Below are 21,151 nucleotides of genomic sequence, written 5' to 3' on the forward strand. Positions count from 1 at the left end.
CCAGAGAACAAATGTTTGCTGTAGCTCTCAGGATAAACTGTAGATACAGATTAACACACAGTTTGATGCATTCTAACACCTGAAGATATCTGCTGGAGATAATCCATCAAACTTCTGTGTTTTCTGTTCTTACATTAAAGCAATAGTAAACAGTATTGCTATTCATTGGGACTCTGAGAAAAAAAAAGTGGATGTGTGCATTCGAATGTATGGCTTACTCTGACTTTTGGGAGATGTTACTGCCTATCTCCACAGCAATCTGCAGTTCTATACAGGTCAACCAGCACCTCTTAAGTTCTCCCGACAATTTAGGAAGATATTTTAGCCTCAGGAAAAATCATCTAATGCCACAATGATTTTTCTCTGCGTCTTGTTTTGATAGCAAGCTAAATTTGCAAAAACTGATTTGAAATCATAGAATCACAGAATAGCCTGGATTGAAAAGGACAACAACAATCATCTAGTTTCAACCCCCCTGCTATGTGCAGGGTTGCTTGCCACCAGACCAGGCTGCCCAGAGCCACATCCAGCCTGGAAAATGTATAATATAAATAAAAGAAATGTCTATCAATAATGAACAGAACCATTGTGGCTCAGAGCCAAATATGCAATCATTTAATTCTCTGTTTGAAGTTCTGTCATGGTGCAATGCTGTGTTTAAACCTTCACCATATGTTCTGAAGGCATAATAAGGTGGAATTTCAAGGAACAAGAAGTATCTTGGAAAGAGAACTTGTCACTTTTGCCAACTTCTCTGTCTCCTACCCAAGATTTAGGAAGAACCATCCCTCCTGAGTCACACAGGCCTCAGCACTGCATTGCACCAGCACTGCGGGGACGAGTTCTGTGCTCCAGGCCATGGGTGAGCTCACAGCTCAGCTGGGGTACGCCTGGCAGCCAGCACTAGGTGATCTGTGTGACAGATAAGCCAAAGCAAAATTGAACACCTTCACCTAAAACTGCATCAGATGTAAACAGGAGTGCTGTCATTCATTTTTTAATGAGGAAAATATTTTTAAAGCTACCCACATCAACTGCTTATCCAGAAGACACAGGAAGACAGACGTTTACCCAGAGACAGACAATATTTATTTATGCACTCTGCAGTTTCATTATCTATTTCTCAGTAAGAGAGTGTGAGCGTCAGTGCCAGTGTAGTTTGGAAAGTCTGTTCCTCACTCCCCTTCCCCCGAAATCTTGCTCAATTCATGTAACAGAGAAGGCCATTTACAGAGAAGAAGATTACAAAACCCTATGATGACTGTCTGCCTGTGACAATGACTCCCCCTGGCCATCAGTTCTCTCATGGTGATTCCTTTCTCTTTTCTTCCTCTCTGATTTACTTCAACTTTCAGTACTGCTTTCCTGGCTGACCTTTTCTGCTGCATCTCTCAGATCACATTAGCTGTGTTTTTGTCCACCTGAAATGCTCGTGCTTCCAAGTTTTGAAGGATTCATGCTGACTGTCTTCACAGGACTTCCTTGTGTCTTAGCTTTCACATTTGTTCTCTTTATTTGCCCCTTTTACTCAGAATACTCTCAATCATACACACGAATATTTCAGCACCTTCTTTTATAGAAGGGAAAAAGATATTTCTTTAATTAATGTTTCTTATTCACGTGTACTTTTTCACCATGAGGTTGACTGAACATCCAATTCTGCTACTAAAAAATATGTTACAGAAGTCTTTAATGGCTGTTCCTTGCTACATCAGAGGACTCTACTAGAAATTTAGTTTCTTTATAGGCACAAAAAGCAGCACCATTCAGACTACTGTATCTCTACCTCTGGCTTTCCTTCACCTTTGGCTACAAATTCAGTACTCCTTTTGCCAAATTTTCCTATTTTATCTTTTTTACTTTTCTTGGATGTGGTTTGCTGCAGTAAGCAGGTGCTCACCATGATTAGGCCACAAACTTTGGCTCCTTCTCTCACATCAGTGCTCCTGAGAACAGCTCTACCTTAGGAAATGATTCCATTATGCTTCTCAATTCCTCCACCATATTCTTTCCTTCCTGTTTTCATGCCAGCTCTTTTTGCCTCCAGTAGCTGGACCCCATTTCTGATGTACCCTCCTGTCACTTCATGTGTTGCTGTGGAGCTGATGTGGAACATAAAAATCACACTAAAGGAGTTTCTTCCAATGCACTGCCACCTTTCAGCAATATATTATCATAGCATTCTATTCCTTCAAAAATTTTTTTTTTTTTGGACAAATGTACATTTCAAGGTTTCCTCTGAATTTCTCACTGTCTATACACATTGAGTCAATTAGGAACAAAGATGAAATCACTCTTGCTTCCAGATCATCTTCATTGACCAGCATTCATTGTTCAAAATGACAACATTTACTTGTCATTTTTGGACTTTCTTATTCACACTTTCTTATTCACAAATACACCACGTTTGCTCAGATCTTGCTGCAGCAAGTCAGATAACTGCCTTTTTCTCTCTGTCAGATATGCCCCTCTATGACCAACATGCCCCTCCTGACCCTCATGTCATGCACTCTTTTTCTCTGCACTGCGCTGAAAGAACTGTTGTGAATACATGATTTACTGGACATTTAGATCCATATTTAGATGTGGATCTAACCTCTTTCAATCCAATTATTGGCTGTCCTTCTTTAGCATCCCTTTATTCTTTCTTTCATGGTTCTCTGTGACTGCTTCTCCCGTTTGTCTTGTCTTGCCCTATATTGTTTTGACACAAAATACCGAACCCTCCAAGATTGTTGCCTTGTTTAGTATAACTGTCTTTGTTTCCTTTTTTTTTTTTTGTTGGGTAGAATGCTGTTCTTGGGTTAGTTTGCTCAGCAGCAAACTCTGCTTCCTCCATGACTTTTACAATGGAGTAGGTGGATGAAATGGTTAGACAGAAGGGCGTTCTCATCAGCCAAACAGGAATTGTGATCAGCCACTACAGAAGGCACTGTGTGTTATATTAGCTGGTTAAAGTTAGTTAAAGCAGTAAAGACATGCAGAAACCAATGCTTCGATATGGAAGTGACTAATTTTAACTGTTTTTACTTTTTCCTTACTGACTCAAGTAAACAAAACATGGATAGAGAGAGACATAGTATTGTTAGCTCTTAGAATAAGTCACTTCAAACCCCACCCCAGTGTTGCGTTTACATTATAGCATGTTGCTGACACAGCGATGTAAAGATAAGTATGAAAAAGCACACTCCAGCTTAAACAACTTAATCAGCAAATCCTCCTAGTGTGTACATAGCTAAGCTATCAGGGGAGTGCTGTTGTCAGCTTAGATAATTTTCTTTAACATCAATCCACACTTTTCTGTGTGTCATGAGGAAAGCTGTACAGTATATATGCCATACCTTCGCAGAAAAGTCTACCAGTGTAAGCACACCAGCACAGCTAGATTTCCTGAAGCTCTCCACAACAGATGAGCTGAAAAACAAATTGGTGCAACTGAATGCCCACTGAAACATCTGTTTATATATCTCACCAGCTATCACAGCAAAGAATAAACATCTTAGTCCTTTCTTTTCTCAAAATATTGCTACTGCAAGCTATAACTCTTGTAATTTTTGACCAGCCAAGAACACAGGTACATTTCTATATTTTAGTACATAAACTTCCTGAGCACCTTCATTTACCAACTGTATTTAGTGACTGAACTTTGAAAAATGGTCCCCAAAAGTAAAAGTAAATTATTTTGATAATTCAAGACATTTCATTCCTGCTGAAAATAAATTAGGTGTGGAATCATTAAGAGCTCAGTTTTCAGATGGCCCACAGGACCTCAGAAGAAGCAGATCCTCGGAGAACCAGTATCCTGAATCAGTATTTTAACAATAGATACTTCTAATACAATGTTCTATAAAGTAGTTCAGAATACGTACATTTATATATAAATAGAAGTTCTGTATTAAAATATAAAGGTACAAGAATGAAATCAAGCTGAATACACTAATTTAAGCTTAACTAACTTATGCTTAGCCTGAACTACAGTCCTGCATTCTCATTCTGCTCTACCATTAATAACATTTTTGTCGATGGACTCCCTGTTCTTCACAATACAAATGTAGCACCATCTGCACATCAGAATTATCTGAAGTATTCAGTTGAATAAATCAATGTAAGAATCATTTGTTTCTAGTATAGAACTTTTCACTGCATTTAAAACTTAAGAATAACGTAACACAGACATATAATTAAAAATGAAATAACGCAGTGAACTCCGTGCTGACTTGATTCAATAAAATCTCCACTTCTAAAATGAACCAGAAGTTCCACATGGCTGCACCAGACTGACATAAAAGTTAAATGGCTTTGCATCAGCATTCAGGCCAAGTTTCACAAAGATTACAGATGGTCTAGGCTACCTATCCTCAAAATAATTAAGTTCCCTTTAGAGAAATATCAATAATGAGTAAACACGGTTTCAGTGAGAAACATAGTTTCAAAATCCATATTGCTGCTTATGATAGAATACATATTCTATGGATTTATCATGTTTTTGACTGCCACAATCAAATGTATCTCCTTTTTATATTCTAACAGCAATGGATCTAATACAAACTTAATCTTAGACTAAGCAAAGCTCCACTCCTGACCTTACAGGTTTCATTTTCACTTTAGCTAAAAGGCATGGCTCATATTACATCATGCTTCTTGTGCACTGCATTAAAACTGCTGATACTCAAGGTCACAATGCATTACAAAATGCGTACAGATTCATAATCTTTAAGGTGGATCTTATTTAAAGGACCCTAGTAGAGAAGAGGACACAATCCATAGCATATTCACCTATAAGTAGCACTGAAATTACTGCAATGTGCAGCTTCCACTTGTGACCAAGATCTTACGTGATTTCCTTAAGAAAAATTTTTGTTAGCTCTTAGGAGGCAGATCCCAAAGGAGGCAGAAAACTTCATTATTTTTTACTTTTAATAACTTATTTGCATTTTACACACATGCTAAACAACAAATGCTGGGTTACAAGTCACACATCACGCTACCTGCCAACTTTGTTACGCCAGAACATCCCCTGCAGTCACTGACACATTATATTAGTCTTGTGTAAAAGCAGCAAAGAAACATCTGTAATCAGCATTGTTTTCTCAGGAGTCATGGTCCAGGGTAACGTGGAAACACGCCAATTTTATTTGCAGAGGTGAGGCATCTTAAGATCAAGAGAAAATCAAAAAGCAAGCAAACAAATGCTGTTACAGTATTAACTGTAATCTTTAAGGGAACTTTAAAGCCATGACACATTTAAAGCTTTCCCTCCAAAACCCCCTAGAAGATGAACGGGGAAATAATTGTATTTATCAACTATGCACCTGAAACAAAAGGAAATCATGATGTATTTTAGTATAAAACAACATTAGATCTAATTTGACTGAAATGTCCTTGCATCTTCACTTGATGTCACCTTCTGTCAACAACTTTTGCAATTCTTCACTCCAAGAGAACAGTGAGTTAGCCCTCACACATATCCCAACCCAAGGGACCTGAAGCCTGGAAGCATCGCACCCTGAGCGCCGTGCGGCAAAAGCGGTCTTTTGCCAACACTTCAGTGCGTAGAGCCGGGTCCCGTTACGAGTCAGTGCTCTGCACACTAAAACACGGTGCGAGGGGTTCACAGGAAGGGAACGGAAGAAAAAGGCACCGTGACGCCGGCAGCCTCTGCCTAGGTCTCCTCAGCGGCCACAGGACACAGCTAAGCTCCCAGACCAACCATGGAGGCGGCCGCCGTCATGGGCGGGGCGAAGGGCGCCGCCACCGGCCGGGCGCTGCCCCGAGGGCCCTCCCCGCCCCCGACACTCCCTCGCTGCCATTGAACCGGTCCGACCCACCCGGCAGTACTCTCACTTCTGGTTGGTTGGACTCTCCGGGCCTCCTCGGGGGACGAATGAGGAGCGCCGTTATTGCCCTGTCCCAAGATGGCAGCGCTCAGTCTAGTTTCTGGAGAAGGGAACTGGGGGGAGTGAACCCTGAGGGCGTGGGTCAGGGCTGCCAGCCGGGACGGGACGCGGGGCCGGGGATGAGGTGACAGCCGCCATGGCGAACGATGGGAGCAGGAAGCAGTTCTGGAAGCGGAGCGGCACGAAAGTGCCGGGCAGGTGAGAGGGGCGGCAGGAAGGCCGGGGCTCTCGGGCCGGTCCCGCCGTCGCAGCCCCGGAGCGCAGGGCCCGTAGCGGGGCGGCAGTGCCTGGGCCCCTCAGCTGCTCCCAGCTCCGCCGGTGCTGTGAGCTCGTCCCGGGTCGTCGGCCCCCCTGCGCCGCCTCAGGGCGTCCCGCGCCGCACGTCCGTTTGGTGCAGGGAGGTGACCGTGCCGTCACTGCCCTGTCCTGTCCGGGAAGTTGTTGTAAGGCGTTTCGGTCCCTCCGTCGTTCTTCTGTTGTCAGCTCAGTGCCTGATGTGTGTCAGGGTGTGCGGTTCTGTTTCTGTGATCGGAGATGGCTGCTGGTCTCGTATGTTTTGGTTACAGCTTGTGTTGAAAAACAAGCTGTGAGTAAATGAGTAAGCTGTGTTAACTGAGTTTGCCTGTCCAGACACCCCACAAAAGGTTGTATGTGAGAAACCAAGGAGCTGTGGCTAAAAAAAAACACACAAAAAAAAAAACCCCAAAAAACAAAACACCCACAGCACAACCTAAAAAAGTGCTGACTTGACGAGTGTGGTTAAAAAGGAGAAGTAAAAAGCCACTTCTGTTAATGGTGGGTCTGTAAGAGCAGCTCTTCTGCAGTCCTGTCTCATATCTTCAGTCTGCTCGCATTTGTAAACATGAGAATAGCGGATGAGAAACTATGCTTCTTTGTTATTAGCCAAAGATTGAGATATTCCAAAGTGTTAGAAAGAAACCTTAATGATTGCTTACATCTCTGAATGGATTTGCAACTTTTTATTATTGCAAATTAACAACAACAACAAAAAAAATAGTCCTGAGCAAAAACCTTTTCTTTGTAGCAAATGGTATGCAAACTTGAAAAAGCATTATTGGTTAGTGATGGTAAGAAGTGTTTTTGCAAAAAGGAAGTGTTCTCTAATGCAGGCTCAGTTTGTAGTTCTTAGATCTTGTAAAAATTAGTAACTTCTGTACTTCTGTTTGGTGATTGAAGCACAGGATGGTTAACAAGTTCCTGTTTTCTTTATGAATTTGAGTAATTGTACCTTGAAACTGAAATATGACAAAAAAAAAAAAAAAAGAAAAAAAGCTGTAAACTGTGGTTTCCTGTGTAGTATTTCAAAATATTATGAGGCTCTTTTCTTTTCTCCTGAAGTGTGATGAGCAGAACCAGTTGTCATACCCTAGGTGAAAGCTACCAATACTTTCTCCCATTCAGCAGTTTCTAGGGAATATATTCCCCAAACTCTGTTAACTCCTTTAACCTTTATAAGAGGCTGAGATTGCCCATTCAGATGTTTATTTAATAATGGTGCTCCCAACCTGGAACTGTTCTACCAGTGGAGTAATTCATTTTTCTGTCATCCTTTTTAAAGGATGAGATGTATTCTCATTCTCAGATAAAGATAATTTATTATTTATACTGTTTTTTGAATGGTATAGAGAAATAATCTTGCTCATTTTTAACTTCTGTTGTCTCTTATCCATAAGCACAAACTGGTAGTAGTTCTGTTTAACTAGTTACAAACTGCCTCTTCTGGTCTGACTGTTCTTCTGTCTCTGAACTTCTTTGTAATTTTACTAAGTCCTTGTACCCCCTGTAGGGATAAAACACATTTAACTTTCTTTGATTACACAAGCTCTGTGAATAGTCGCAGTTAATTAATTTGCAGCCTACTGCAGATGTGGAAAAAAAAATGAGAATATAGAGAATGCATTCTTGTTTTTTGTTGCTTTATATAGAGGTGAGTTCTCTTCATGTCCACTCATACAGCATCTGAAAGAAAGGACAGATTGTCTGTACCATGAGGACAGTGGCTGGTGACACCCAGCCCTCAACTGACCTGGAGTAGGGAAGAGGGCGCAGACAGTTGATTGAGGGTGGAGTTCATAAACTCTGCAGCCATCTGTAGGATTAATTTCACAAATTAATGCTGACGATTTGTTAAGACTGCAGTCTTTTTGGCTTGGTACTGAATGAAGTTTACTAAGGTTGGACTTGTATATGTGGTCTTGAGATTAATTTTTGATTTGTCGGGAGGACGTTTGCTGCTTTTCATGTAGTTTTCAGTGCAGATTTAGGTAATGTCAGCATTGCATGTAATTTGCTTTTCTTACAATCAGAATTGTGGAGTAATAGCTTTCAATGTGAAGCCGCTTTTACTTGAAATAATATTGTGTCTGAAATCTGGAAGGAAATGGACTTAAATGGAAGTTAATTTATGTTAAAGCATATATTTTCTTGTACTCCCATGGCTTACGTTCTCTAACATGACATCTTCTGTGTACTGTCATTTTTTTTTCTTTAAATTGGCCAGCTTTGTGCATTGGTAGCTGTTAAGAATTGGCTGGTTAGACTTTGGGCCACAAGCATACAGAAAGATTTAAATCTTTGCAGATAACTCTGAGAGGTTTTGTTCTATTTTATTCAAAGAAATGATAAATAAGAAGCAAGAAAATCTACTTCTTTTGAACTTTCTTACTGTGGAGTTACCTTTTTTCCTTGTTTTAATTCCTGGACAGAAAAAAAAAAAAAAAAGAATCATCTGAAGTTGGCCTCAGGCTTTTTACTGAGTTACTTTTGAGTATACACTTTTATTTCAGATTCATGGCTTTTAGTTCTGTTGGGGATTCTATGAAATGGAAGATGACTAGAACATCTCAGTTCTGTTTATTAGAGTCTAATTAATATACGCTCTCTCTTTTCCTATAGTATCCAACATGTATATGGAGCTCAGCATCCGCCTTTTGATCCACTGCTGCATGGAACGTAAGTTAACGTAATATTCAGATAACCCAGATGATTTGAATCTTATCTGTCTTCTTTCCTCCTTTTCTTCTTTGCTATTAGAATATTGTTAGCCTTCTTTTCATAATTTTTGTTATAAATTTGACTTTTCTGACCTCTTTTGTGACTTCCTGATGCTTACCATACTGTGAATTGCAAAAGAGCTTTTTAGTGTCTTGTCTAACACAGATTGCAATCTTTCATCTCTGTAGTGCCTTAAAAACTTATGGTAAATACTTATCTTAATTCAGCAGATGAAGCTTATAGTTCAGATGTAACCAATCTGTATGCATCTTTCTGTTGATGATCTGCCTATTTTGTTCATCTGTAAAATAAAAGAATCAAATTATGGTGTGGATTGCTTTGAGATGAAAGTGGGAATTTTGCTTGTGGCAGTAGGTGGAAGAGATGTGACAGTAATTTAAAAATTGCCTTAGGTCATGATTATTGGATATCAGAACACAATGTGTATGAAAAGGGTAAAATTATCATCATTAGTAACCAAATGAATTTCTTGCTAATAACCCATAACTAATGCAAGTGCATTATTCTTCATTTCCTTATGGCTGAGGTGTTTAGGAAAATGCGTTATTGGATTCTGACTGCTGCTGCTTTTTTAATTTTCAAAAGTTTTTAATTTTGTTTTTTGAGAGTAAGGAAGCTGACTCGGTGTGTAATTTAGCTGAAATCTGAAAGCTGATTTGATTGCTCTGCATTACAGTAAATGAGAGCAAGGGCCAAACTAGGGAGGAATGCCTGTATTATCTATCTTCTACTGTGTTTTGACAGAAGGATAGAGTTAGCAGCTGATCAGGGCATGCTCAGAGTAGGAACTTGAGGAAATATCCTGGCTATCAGAAGAGCAAAGTTCTGAAGCAAGTTCATGCTAGAGTGTATGACTGGGGAGGAATGATGGATCTAATGAGTTTTTAAGGTGGGATTTGATTTGTTTGACAGTGATTGCATTGCTTGATTGCATATGGTGATTTAGGATTAGACCTGAGGACTTGATTGCTGCTGCTGCTTGATTATACAACAACTGCATGGAAGGACCTGAAATCTCTGTAAAAGCTCATAAAGCAAGTGAATTGTAACGTGTCCTCTCTGTCTTATAAAGTATTCCAGCAGTATTTATTTTATTTGACCTTGAGCTTTTATCTGTCTGTCTATTTTGGAGACAAGGAAAGGGAAAGATTTGTTCAAACTGCATTCAAAATGAGAAACGGTGAGGTTGTTACCTGCTTTTCTCCTCAGAAGTGTTCCACAATGTTATATCATGGTTGGAAGCAGCAGTAACTTGAGTGGAGGGAGAGAAACATCTGCTGCCTGTGTAATGTCAAACGCTGACTGTTTTTTTACTTCCCTACCAATAGCATATTGAGAATCATTACTGATTCTCTAAACGTTGTTTACTTGTTATTTAACAGCTTGATAAAACCAGGTTCAAAGCCACCTACAACGCCAGTGAAACTAAAGAAAGTCAGCACCTTCCAAGAGTTTGAAAGTAACACAAGCGATGCTTGGGATCTTGGGGATGATGATGATGAACTCTTAGCAATAGCTGCTGAAAACTTAAATACAGAAGTGGTCATGGAAACGGCTCACAAAGTAATTCAGAATCACAGCAAGTTACAAGAACAGCATAAATTTCTGGAAGAGCACCTACAGGAAGAAAAACAAGTAGAATTGGCAGAGCTGACTTCAGTCTCATGTGGTGATAATAGGCTTGTTAAATCAGTCAGTGAAGGTCATACATCAAGTTCATCAGGTATGTTAAGAAATGGAAAAAGATGTGGAAAATCAAGTGAGGAGACCTATGATTTTGTTTTTTAGGACATTAACCCCTTCCCAACCTTTACCACAGGTAAATATTATTAATCAGTATTAGATGATTTGAGAGAGGTACTGTACTCCATTCTGACCTGTAAAGCATGTCTATGAGAAATACGTAGGTAATTAAATTTCTTTGTTTTCAGACTAGATATGTATTCAGTTTTTGGAGGGAGTTTCACTATTTGTTGTATTTTAATGACTGACTGCATCAAGATGTATGCAATTAATAATAATTCTACTGCTATAAGAAAAGTTTGTACTAAAATGCTACTGTATAAAATATTTAAAAATGGAGAAAAATGATTTGTATGGACTGGGAAGTTTGTCCTATTGAGTGATCTGGGCTGTATTCCTGTGCAAATTTTTAAAGTCACCAATTGCAATGATTTCCCTATTATTATTTTTGTTATTATTTTAAGAACGGTGAGAGGGAGTAAAAGCAACTTTCAGTTTCACAGTGATTATGGAAATGAATTAACCTTGCTGTTAGCATGATCTCTAATTGATGTGATTTAATTGTGCAATACTGCTAGGAAGAGGAATAGCTCTGCTGTTAAATTCAAGTAGCTTGCAGTTAAAATTGGTGTTATGCCTTTAGGTTATATTTCTCTATTTCTCCAAAAGAGAATTGAGTTTTGAGTTTAAAAGTTAAATTCAAATTACTTGTAGTCTTCTTCCTAGCTGAGGCTAAGTATTATGCTTCTTTTTTTCCCTTCAGATAATGCTAGTGAAAATTCTTCCATGCAGAGATCACAGTCCCTTCCACAAACTTCCACACCTCCTTTGGTGAGTGGAATGGCAGACTTCAATACCTCAGTGGCTCCTGCATTAACTGAAAGAGAAGCATCCCGATTAGACAAATTTAAGCAGCTACTTGCTGGCCCCAACACAGATCTTGGTGAGTATATCTTGAAAAAGCTATGAATTCCATCTAAATAACATTTAAACTATAAAACTTTCCTGGTTGATGTATTGGTTTTTCTGGATGGTTTTATTTTGATCTAATTCTTTCAGTGTTTAGAATAGATCTTGTAAAAGAAGAATAAAATACAGTTGAATGCCTGTTCTAATATGTAATTTGAATGCATTATACTAATAAGTGGAATGTTAGATGCCTTCTTGTTCTATTGTCTTGCACCATTTTGTCTTAGTGGACAAACTTCTGAAAAAAAAAAAAAACAAAACACCAACAACAAACCAAACAGAAACAAATCACAAAGTATGGTTAGCTGTGTTAGTGCTAAAGAAGCAACATGTGGTGTAAGAATGATTCTTCTGCTTAGAAATAGGAAAAAATGGTAAGGCATGGAATTGTTATTGTTTGTCTACTTAATGAGTGTTCTTCATGTTCAGACAAATACAGTAGTTCTGTGTCTCATCTGTGAATGCTGACAATGTGTTAATGTGAAAACAAATGTATTGTCAGATAACTTGACTGTTGCCTTTGTCCACTAGATTTTAGCTGCTGATGAGTAAGTGCTGAGAGGGTATTGCAGAATCAAATGGCTGTGTATCCCATGAAAATGTGGAGCAAGTAGAAAATTTGGAAGGCGTGGCTAGTCACTTTGTTGTAGGACTTTGTCAAAATAACACACGAAGTGATTTTGACTTAAGATAGTTCTGGAAGGTATGTTCAGGAAACTTATGGAAGGAAATAGAAACTGCATGTTTACTGTTCTTTAATTAACACTTCCTTTTCCTAAAAATATGAGACTACTTCAGTGTAACAATACGATGTAGCACAAATTGTGGCTTTTTTTCTTCATTCTGTAATGCATCCTATGGTGAGATTGATGCTGTTGAAATAGAGCTATGGAAACAATACTAGACTAGACATAACACTTCAGTGAGTTATGACATTCTGATAAAATACAGCTGTGAATAAACTCTGAGGTGCTATGCAAAATATGAAATTTGGTTTAAGCTTGCAAAGAATCATCAAATAGTGCTTTCTCATCGTTTGATCAACATGTTACGTTTTTATGTGATTGTGACTGATGTGAAAGCTCAACTTTTTTGAACACAGTATAATAGTAGAAACCTTCTTTACAAAAAATTATTTAGTTGCTTGTGGTAGCAATGGGAGGACGGTTGGACTAGATGATCTTGTAGGTCCTTTTCAACTTTGTGATTCTATGATTTTATGAAATCAGAGTGAAGGCAAGATTTAATTTAAACCTACTCAAGGGGAAATGGCCATAAACTGGAGCATAGGAAGTTCCACATCAATATGTGAAAGAACTTCTTCACAGTGAGGCTGATGGGAGCACTGGAATGGGCTGCCCAAGGAGGCTGTGGATTCTCCATCTCTGGAGAATCTAGGCTGCCTGGATGCCTACCTGTGGAGCCTGCTTTTCAGGAGGAGTTGGACTTGATGATCTCTAGAGGTCCCTTCCAACCACTAAAATTCTGTGATTTCACTTCTGCTTCCTAATTACACGAGGATACTTCCTTAGCAACTGGAATTTACGGATTAAAGTAAAAACAGATTTGTTGTCTCCACGCTTTCTAAATTTCACATGAATATATACAGGAATACAAAATTTAAATATATTGTCATTATTACAATGTCACACACATCGCATAAGGTGTCAGTATTCTTTTTTGTAGATTCCAGTAAATTATGCCTGTTCTAAGTGTACATGTAGGGAGCCCCTTGTTTCTCTTGATGCATAAGCATAAATTCATATATTTTTTAATGTGTTCTTCATGAGAGGAATGTAAAGAAAATTCTTAATGTTGTGAAACTGTAAGTAGTAGATCATATGTAGTGCTGGGACTACATTACATATGTTTATTAGGGAAAATGTGGGTTTGTATGCTTATACACTTATTTGTATATATTTGTGTATACGTATGAACATATACACAGTTCATTGGAATCTGGTGTGTGTGTGTTATTGGAAAATGCTTGTTTTATCTCCATGTTCCAACAGAGAATATATTTAAGAAGGATCGTTAATGACAGTGTTAGTCTAGAAAACCAGATTGTTATTATTCAGTATAATAGTGAGAATGAACTATGGTAGAACTACATAACAGGCTCCAGTCTAAAATTTGAAGCAAGTAATGAAGGGATAGGTAGCTGTTCTATTGGACATAGCTAGTTTCATTTGTGTGTGTGTTGGAGGGGGGATTGTTGATCATGATGAAGTGAATTAGTGGGCTGTCATGATGGAGATATTCCAGCAAAAATTTCTGCTTGTTTCTACACCTTATGTAATAGTGTTGCCTTTACTTGGAAGCAGTAGTTGTATTAGCAGCATCAGAACATCTCTGACTTTGTTTACTTGATACAGATTTGCACATTGTTGAGAGAGGTTGTGACAGGTCTCTTCAGAGTATCTAAAAAATAAGGTAATCTGTGGACTGAAACACTGTTGTGCATTTTCAGCTCAAGCCTTTTCTCTAATTGTAATGTGAGAAATCAACACAGACTAAGAATGTGAAGTAACACAAATGATGCTGAAAGCCTTTCATTCACATTTGAACAATAATTATCCTATAGAGACAGTAAAAAGCAGTGTTGGTCACATATGTCAACTTGTGGCTGCAAAAGATTGTGCTCTTTTTCACACTTAAAAACTCAGAAGTTTTCAAAAAGATGTATTACACATATACCTTTGGAAGTGAAGATTATTTTAGCCATTGAAATGTGCTAATAGATTTTGGAGTCAGGATTTGGTCTGTAGGTTGGATGTTGTGAAGTTGTAGAAAGAGGTATGTCCCTCAGCTCCATCAAATTACACACAGAGAAAAATAATGTGCTGGGAATGTACAGTTGTCAGAGATGGAATCCTCTGGTAGTTACTGCACAAATATATGATGACAGAGCCATTCTCGAAGTTTTGTCTTTGGGTCCCTGTGCATGGCATCCTTCTCTTCTACTGAGTCAGCTGCACTGTTCAGCTTGGTGTCATCAGCAAATACACTGAAGGTACACTCAATTCCACCATCTGTGTCACTAATAAAGATGTTGAAGAACGCTGGTCCAGGTAGATGACATCAGTTACCATTCCTTTGTCCACTGATGCTGTCACATGCTTCTAGGTATATCATTTGTGCTATGGGAGACAAACATTCAAGAGCCTTTGCACCTCTAAGTATTAATGTAATGCAAAGAATAGGGAGCTAATGGCAAAGTTATGAAGTAAAAGCTGCCTAAGAAGCTGAATCACATCACTGCAAGAAGTGTGGGCTGGTAGAAGGAACCTGCTGTGAGAAGCAATTTGGAGAAAGACTTGAGGACTGATTGCTATTTATTAGAATCATGTTGATGTATCCTGAGTGCAAATTCAGGAAGCAGGATAGGACTGGAGATAGCAATACAACTGTGCTCAGTGGACAACTGCAAAATAGATTGTAGGGCCAATGCTTTTGTGTAGTCTTCCATTCATGGTACTGCAGGGCAGGTTGCCGAGAGACAGCAACTTACCCTAGTTGTTCTTTACCACGTATCTATGCTCATTCTTGCTTTGTAGTCAACCTGATTTAGATTTACTTTATGTAAAGCCCTGCCTTTCCTTGTAGAGGATTTTGCCTCACTAAATTAATGTGGGCTTCTTGTTTTCAGAGTCTCTTGCAAATGATTGCTATAACAGGAGTGGAGGGGACTCCAAAGCAGCTTAGAGAGGTTGAGAAGGAATTTGAAAAGTAGGGGTTTTTTTGTGCTTAGAATTGTTTATACAATCTAGAATGTATATTAAACCTTATTGAACACATCAATTATAATTTTTATTTGTTTATGGTTGATGAAGGTAGCAGTCTGCAACAGCATTCTGCTGTCCTTTAAAACTGTTTGTCAAACTGATGTTATTGAAAAAAATAAATAACTGTACAAGATATTCATTGAAGTGAACCCGGTTAATTTTCTTCCTAGCCTCATTAATTTTTCTGCATTGAACTGCTTAGCCATTTGTCTTTATATTCTTGGCCCATCTATGTCACTTAAAGTTTTTATTGCCTCCTGTAGTTTTCAGTCACGTACAGTTGATCATTTCAGTGTATATTCTTCTTCCAGTTTGTTGCTGTGTTGGACAAAAGTAACAAATTCTGTCCTGCCTCTTCTGTGATGTGCTGTTAGTCATATCTGTTTTTCAAACTGCTATCACTGAAAAGTATTCTCTCTGTGCCAGTCAGCTTTTCTGCAGAACATGCAGAGCATGCATTTCAGCTAAGAAATAATAATAATAATAATAAAACAAACCCAAAGAAACAACAAACCAACTCCTCCCCCACCCCCCCAAAAAAAACCAAAACAAAACTAAATCCACACAAAACAAAGTCAAATGTCAGTTATCTTTCAGTAGCCTTCAGAATGATATTTTTTTTTAATTAAACAAATCGGTGCTAAATATCCTTACATATTTTTTTTGTATTATTTTCTGCATTTAATTTGTTTCTATTTTCCATGCTTTGATGTAATAGCGTGTAGTTTAATGACTGTGTAAAGTTTAACTTCCCCAGCATTACTGCATTGGTAGGATATTTCAATTTCAAGGTAATAATTAATCACTTTTTTTGTAACTAGGTGACATAAGTTTTTTTTTTTTTTAAATAGTTTCTGAAAGAACTTTGCATAGTTCGTCCCTGGAACAGTTGTTTCTCCTTTTTTCAGGATATGTGATTGATGTTGCATTACATAATAGCTGTTGACATACAAAGCATCATATTCCTAAACTGAAAAGTTCTCAGTAACAAAAAAATATGAAGTTGTTTTTTTTTTGCTATTAATGATCCCTCCTATGGCATTAACTTCTCTCTCTCCTATTGTGCTCTGCTCCAGTTACACTGGAAAACTTCCTGCAGTTTTCTCTTTCTTCCCTTTACTCTTTTTGCTACTTTACACCTGGAAAAAAAAGTTGTCATCTTTTTCTTCTGCTGTTTCTCTTTATATGTTGAAAACCTCAGTTCATATACCCCTTTCTACACTTAAATACAGTTTTGCTATCCTTAACTACTCTCAATTTCTTTCTGCATTATTTTTAACATTTCTTTATTTTTTTTTTTGAAAAGGTTGATGGAATCGAAGCTATTTTTTAGCCACACTGATTTAACTGAAAAAGACCTTTTTGGCTATTTATAATTCATGATATTTTTTGTTAATAGTTTCATTTCATATTTTCCATCTATCATATGTTCTCAAAGTTTACTTGGCTGGTATTTAGACTACATTTAAATAAATCAAGAATTTATGACTGAATAAAGTGTGTAAAGAAATTCAGTATGTCTTGATTTGTAATCTCTGCTTAAGAGCTAAACGATATGTAAAAGCCATTAAAAATGAAACACTATTTCAGCATCCTGGGGTTCGATTATTTTCCTTCTAGGTCTTATAAATTAAAATCTCCCCTTTCTTACGTTTTACTGCAGGTAGAGACAACTCAGTATATTGCTGTATTTAAGTGGTTTTTAATATTTCTTCGGAGTAGATGAAAGTGTGTTCAAAAAGTCTTTCAACAGTGAATATGGTGGTTTTTCTAATGTTTTATTATTTTTTACTTCCCTGTGTTTCCTCTTTCTGTAATATCTCTGATTTCAGATCTAAGGTTTATATTTAATATATATATATGTAAAATACATATTTTTAAATATATATTTGAATTCTATATATAGAATATAGAATTCTATATATAATTTATATAAAATTATATGAATAATTGAATATAATTATAACATATATAAATATGTAACTTATATAAATATAGAAGTAATGTCTCAGTGAACTGGGATTGGACTAGATGACCTTTAAAGGTTCCTTCAACTCAAATGATTTTATGTTTGCAAGAAGTTGATCTCCCTCCTGTTTATTAGCTCTCTTTGAGTATTGGAAGGCCACAGTGAGGTCTCTCTCCAGTGCTTTCTATTCTTCAGACTTATCAACCAGAGCTCTCTAACCTTCTTTGTAAGAGGGGTGCTCCAGCCCTATGATGAGCTTTGTGGCCTTGCTCTGAACCCACTCCAACAACTCCATGTCCTTTTGCTGAGGGCCAAAGTCCTGGACAGAGTCCTCATGTGAGGCCTCACAAGGGCAGGTATAGGGGGACAATCACCTACCTTGCTCTGCTGGTCATAGTACTGGAAGTGAGGCTGCACCAGTGCTAAATGGAATTGTTTCTTTTGTAGTGGTCCAGTCTAGCTAGGAAAGAGTGAAGAACATCATCATTTTTACTTTAGAATACATGGGGGCAGTTAGAGAAGCGATGCGTATCTGCCTTGTAACCTCTGAAAACATCAATATTTACCTGCATTGGCCTCGTTTTTCTTACATATGGTTGTAAAATTTTTGGTGCGCTGACATTTAAATAGCTCTTTATTTTATGGAAGTCTTTACAGGTATCATTTCCTTTTCTCTCACAGTAACACCAAGGTTTGTGTAAATTTATTTTTGTTCGATCAGGGATCAGAATGCATGGTAATATAAAAGCAAAAATACATTTTTCAGTACCCAGTCTGACTGCAGTCTAGTGGAAACTCTACAGTATTAGTTTTCATATTTAGCATTGCTTGAACATATGGCATCAGATATCAGTTGTCTGGCATCGTGTAGATTGAAGCAGTTTGAATTGTAAGCTTTGTTCAGTCTCAAGGGAGGTTGCTTCTGAATTGCATGCTGGTATGTAGTTCTGGCATTCTTTTTGGGTTGTGTTAAACATTTATGTTTTGATTATATTTAACCTGATGAAAATTGGTCGGCCAAGAAATAATTCCTGGAAGTGGATGGACCAAAATTGTAGTTGGAATCAACACCTTGTTGGGGCAGAAAAATTTAGACTTGCATAGTTGTTGTGTTTTCTGTTTTTAAACAGATTGCTTATTTTGATTTGATCAAAATTTCCTGTTTGAGACACCATTTATTGTAAATTAAGTTTTTTATTGGAGAAAAAACCATCAGCAAAACAATGAAATAAAACCACACAAAAGCCACTAAGATTGAACAACTGCTGATCCCATTAACAAACAAGAATCTTCTCCTCCTTTTTTGTTGTTTTGGAAAATGAATCACTATCCTAAATCTTTGCTTTTCTGTGCCCTTTTTCCTCAGCTTTCACATTTGGTGTGACTTAGTATGAATGTGATACGTCGTTGACTTGATAGAAGAACACTAGTACCTAGTTTCTGAACTTCTTTCAGGAAATAACTACAAATTGAGGAGCTGTTATCAGAATTTTATTAATTGCAGCAGCACAGTGTAAGGAGTAAAACTGGTTCTCTATTGTGCTGAAGCCTGTGGAGAACATTCTAGATTAAAACCGCTGATCTGAACACCTCTCAAAAGTAAATACATTTTTAACATAATCTTTTGAACTGCCATCTTATACTCATTGTTTCAGCAAGATTTTATTAACTCTCCTTTCAAATAGATTTGAATATTGAGCATTACAGTTAAGATTTAATTTTCAACTGATGCTGTGAGATTGCTGTCATTAAATACCATCCAAAATCACCATCCAACTTCCTGTTGTGTACCTTTATTTGTTTTTTTTAAAATGTCATAGTAACAAGATATTCTACTACAAATTGCAAAAGTGATTTAATTAAGAGTGTCTCACATGTCAGATAAGGTTTTTTCACCAATAAGGCAACCTTAGTGGTAATGATTGTTGGTTAGAAATGACCTCATGCTTCTTTTTACACTAATGGAAAACTACTCTTGTGATGCACAGAACGTTCACAGTCAGTTGAGGAAAACTTGTGTTGATTGGTGATTAAAACAAACAAAAAAAACCCAACAAACCTTAAAGGAATTTGTTGTTGTTGTAATAGAGATGGGAAATAAGGGAAAAGCTTTTAAGCCCTTTCCTGAATGTTTAAACAGTTTGTAGCTCTTACTGATGTAATTTTGATTCTTTACTTCAGTGATTCTACTGCGAGTCTTATGTTCAGGGTAGGCATAGACAAGGTTCTTTGACAGCTGGATGCTTGTGCTTGGTTAGTGCTTGCATTTCAGATGACAGTAAAAGGATTTCTCTCTGTACATATGCGATTTTCCACTTTATGTGAACTATGAGCTAAGTTTAATTTCTTCAGCTCCTTCAGCGTTTGGTCACAAGCTGAAATTCAGCCTTATTTCCTGTCTCCATTAATCCACGAAACATTTAGGAGGAATGCATTGCAATCCCAGTGGTCTCCCTTTGAGCTGATAATCGCACATTAGTTCTTCTCACAAGTTGGAAATGCTAACATACCAAACTCCTGAAAGCTGTGTTGAGTTCATTACTTAAAATGTGAACTGTTTTGGGTGACTAAATCAATTCTTTCTTTCATCTCATTCAAGATTGTAGCTCTAGCCCATTAGACATACTCCAAGTGAGATTCTTTGCATGGGCAGGATCCTCTTTATTCTGTAGCATTTATCAGCAGCTTTCTTCTTTAGCCAAGGTATTGAGGGAAATAGAAAGGAGATACGTAACTCTTAGGTTTTTGTTTTAATTTTTTTTTTTTAAGTGGGAGGAACTTTTGTGGGTAAGTGTACTATTTCTGAGACTCAGTATTTATGTTGTGTCTTCAACTATTGAGTTTATTTCTTAGTGGGTTTAATACTCTTTAGTTTGTCTTTGTTTTCCTAATCTTCTGTTCACTTGCTTTCTCTTACATTCTAACACGAACCTCATCTTCTGCTCCTCCAACTCTTTACAAAAAATACCTAACAAATTGTACTTTCCTGTTTCCTTCTAGCAAAGGTCCTAAGAAGGGTCTTAGCATGTATTTAGAACATTTGCTTGGACTTTATTTTCTAGTTTTTTGCATGCATTCAGAATAACTCTTTGTTCCATTGAGAAGATGAAGGGCAGTGTTTGCCTGAAAAAAAAATTTAATGAAGCTCCTAACAGAGCTATTATTCATTTTAGAAACCAGTTGCTGTGGTTGCCATAGTAATAACAAGCCCTTTATTAGAGCTTTTTTTCTATATGTTCTGCCTGCATTATAACGTGCGGTTGGGGGAGCTACAGTTCCATGAATCTGTGATCTTGAAAGAATTTTCCAGCTTTGTATAGTTAAATTATCCAAGGAATTTGTGTTATAGGGACATAAAACATGTAAATCTAGTTTATCATATCTATTGTGAAATTGTTCATGCAGGCCATTGCTTCATGTAGCCGATTACAGTAACCTCAGCGAAATAACAGCTGTATCAAAAATGAATAATGCACATAGGGAAGTTTAGAACTCCTTTAATATCTCATGATTTATTTTATTTATCTATTTGTAACTGGTAGAATGATGAACATGTAGTTCCAAGAGAAATACTTGCAGACTTTGTTGTTTCCCTATGTGTTTGTTAGTTAGTGATGTGTAGTAGCTGCAGTAATAGCTCCTGGGGTTAGAAAGGCTGTAGAAGGTGTGTTTTCTTTGTATAATGCCCTGTGAAATATTTATGGAATATGAAGAACCTTTACATAAGCTACTCTAAAAGCATAGTGTCATAA

The 21,151-nt window shown here is 37.5% G+C and overlaps 1 protein-coding gene across 2 annotated transcripts in view; it reads left to right on the top strand.

Moving 5' to 3' along the window:
• The first annotated feature begins 5,872 nt into the window (after positions 1-5,872).
• The window catches only part of TBC1D22A (TBC1 domain family member 22A), a 153,846-nt gene continuing 138,567 nt past the window's right edge, over positions 5,873-21,151 (top strand). Inside the window, exons 1-4 of one of the 2 annotated variants that reach the window (XM_031603144.2) lie at positions 5,873-6,095; positions 8,814-8,870; positions 10,316-10,656; positions 11,440-11,619. In XM_031603144.2, coding sequence (XP_031459004.2) covers positions 6,034-6,095; positions 8,814-8,870; positions 10,316-10,656; positions 11,440-11,619 — 640 coding nt within the window. In that variant the 5' untranslated portion in view covers positions 5,873-6,033. The remainder of the gene's footprint in view (positions 6,096-8,813; positions 8,871-10,315; positions 10,657-11,439; positions 11,620-21,151) is intronic. The other variant, XM_031603071.2, reaches the window with a different exon arrangement.

The sequence above is a fragment of the Phasianus colchicus genome, chromosome 1 (genome assembly GCF_987193195.1).
Source record: "Phasianus colchicus chromosome 1, bPhaCol1.hap1.1, whole genome shotgun sequence".
NCBI lineage: Eukaryota > Metazoa > Chordata > Aves > Galliformes > Phasianidae > Phasianus > Phasianus colchicus.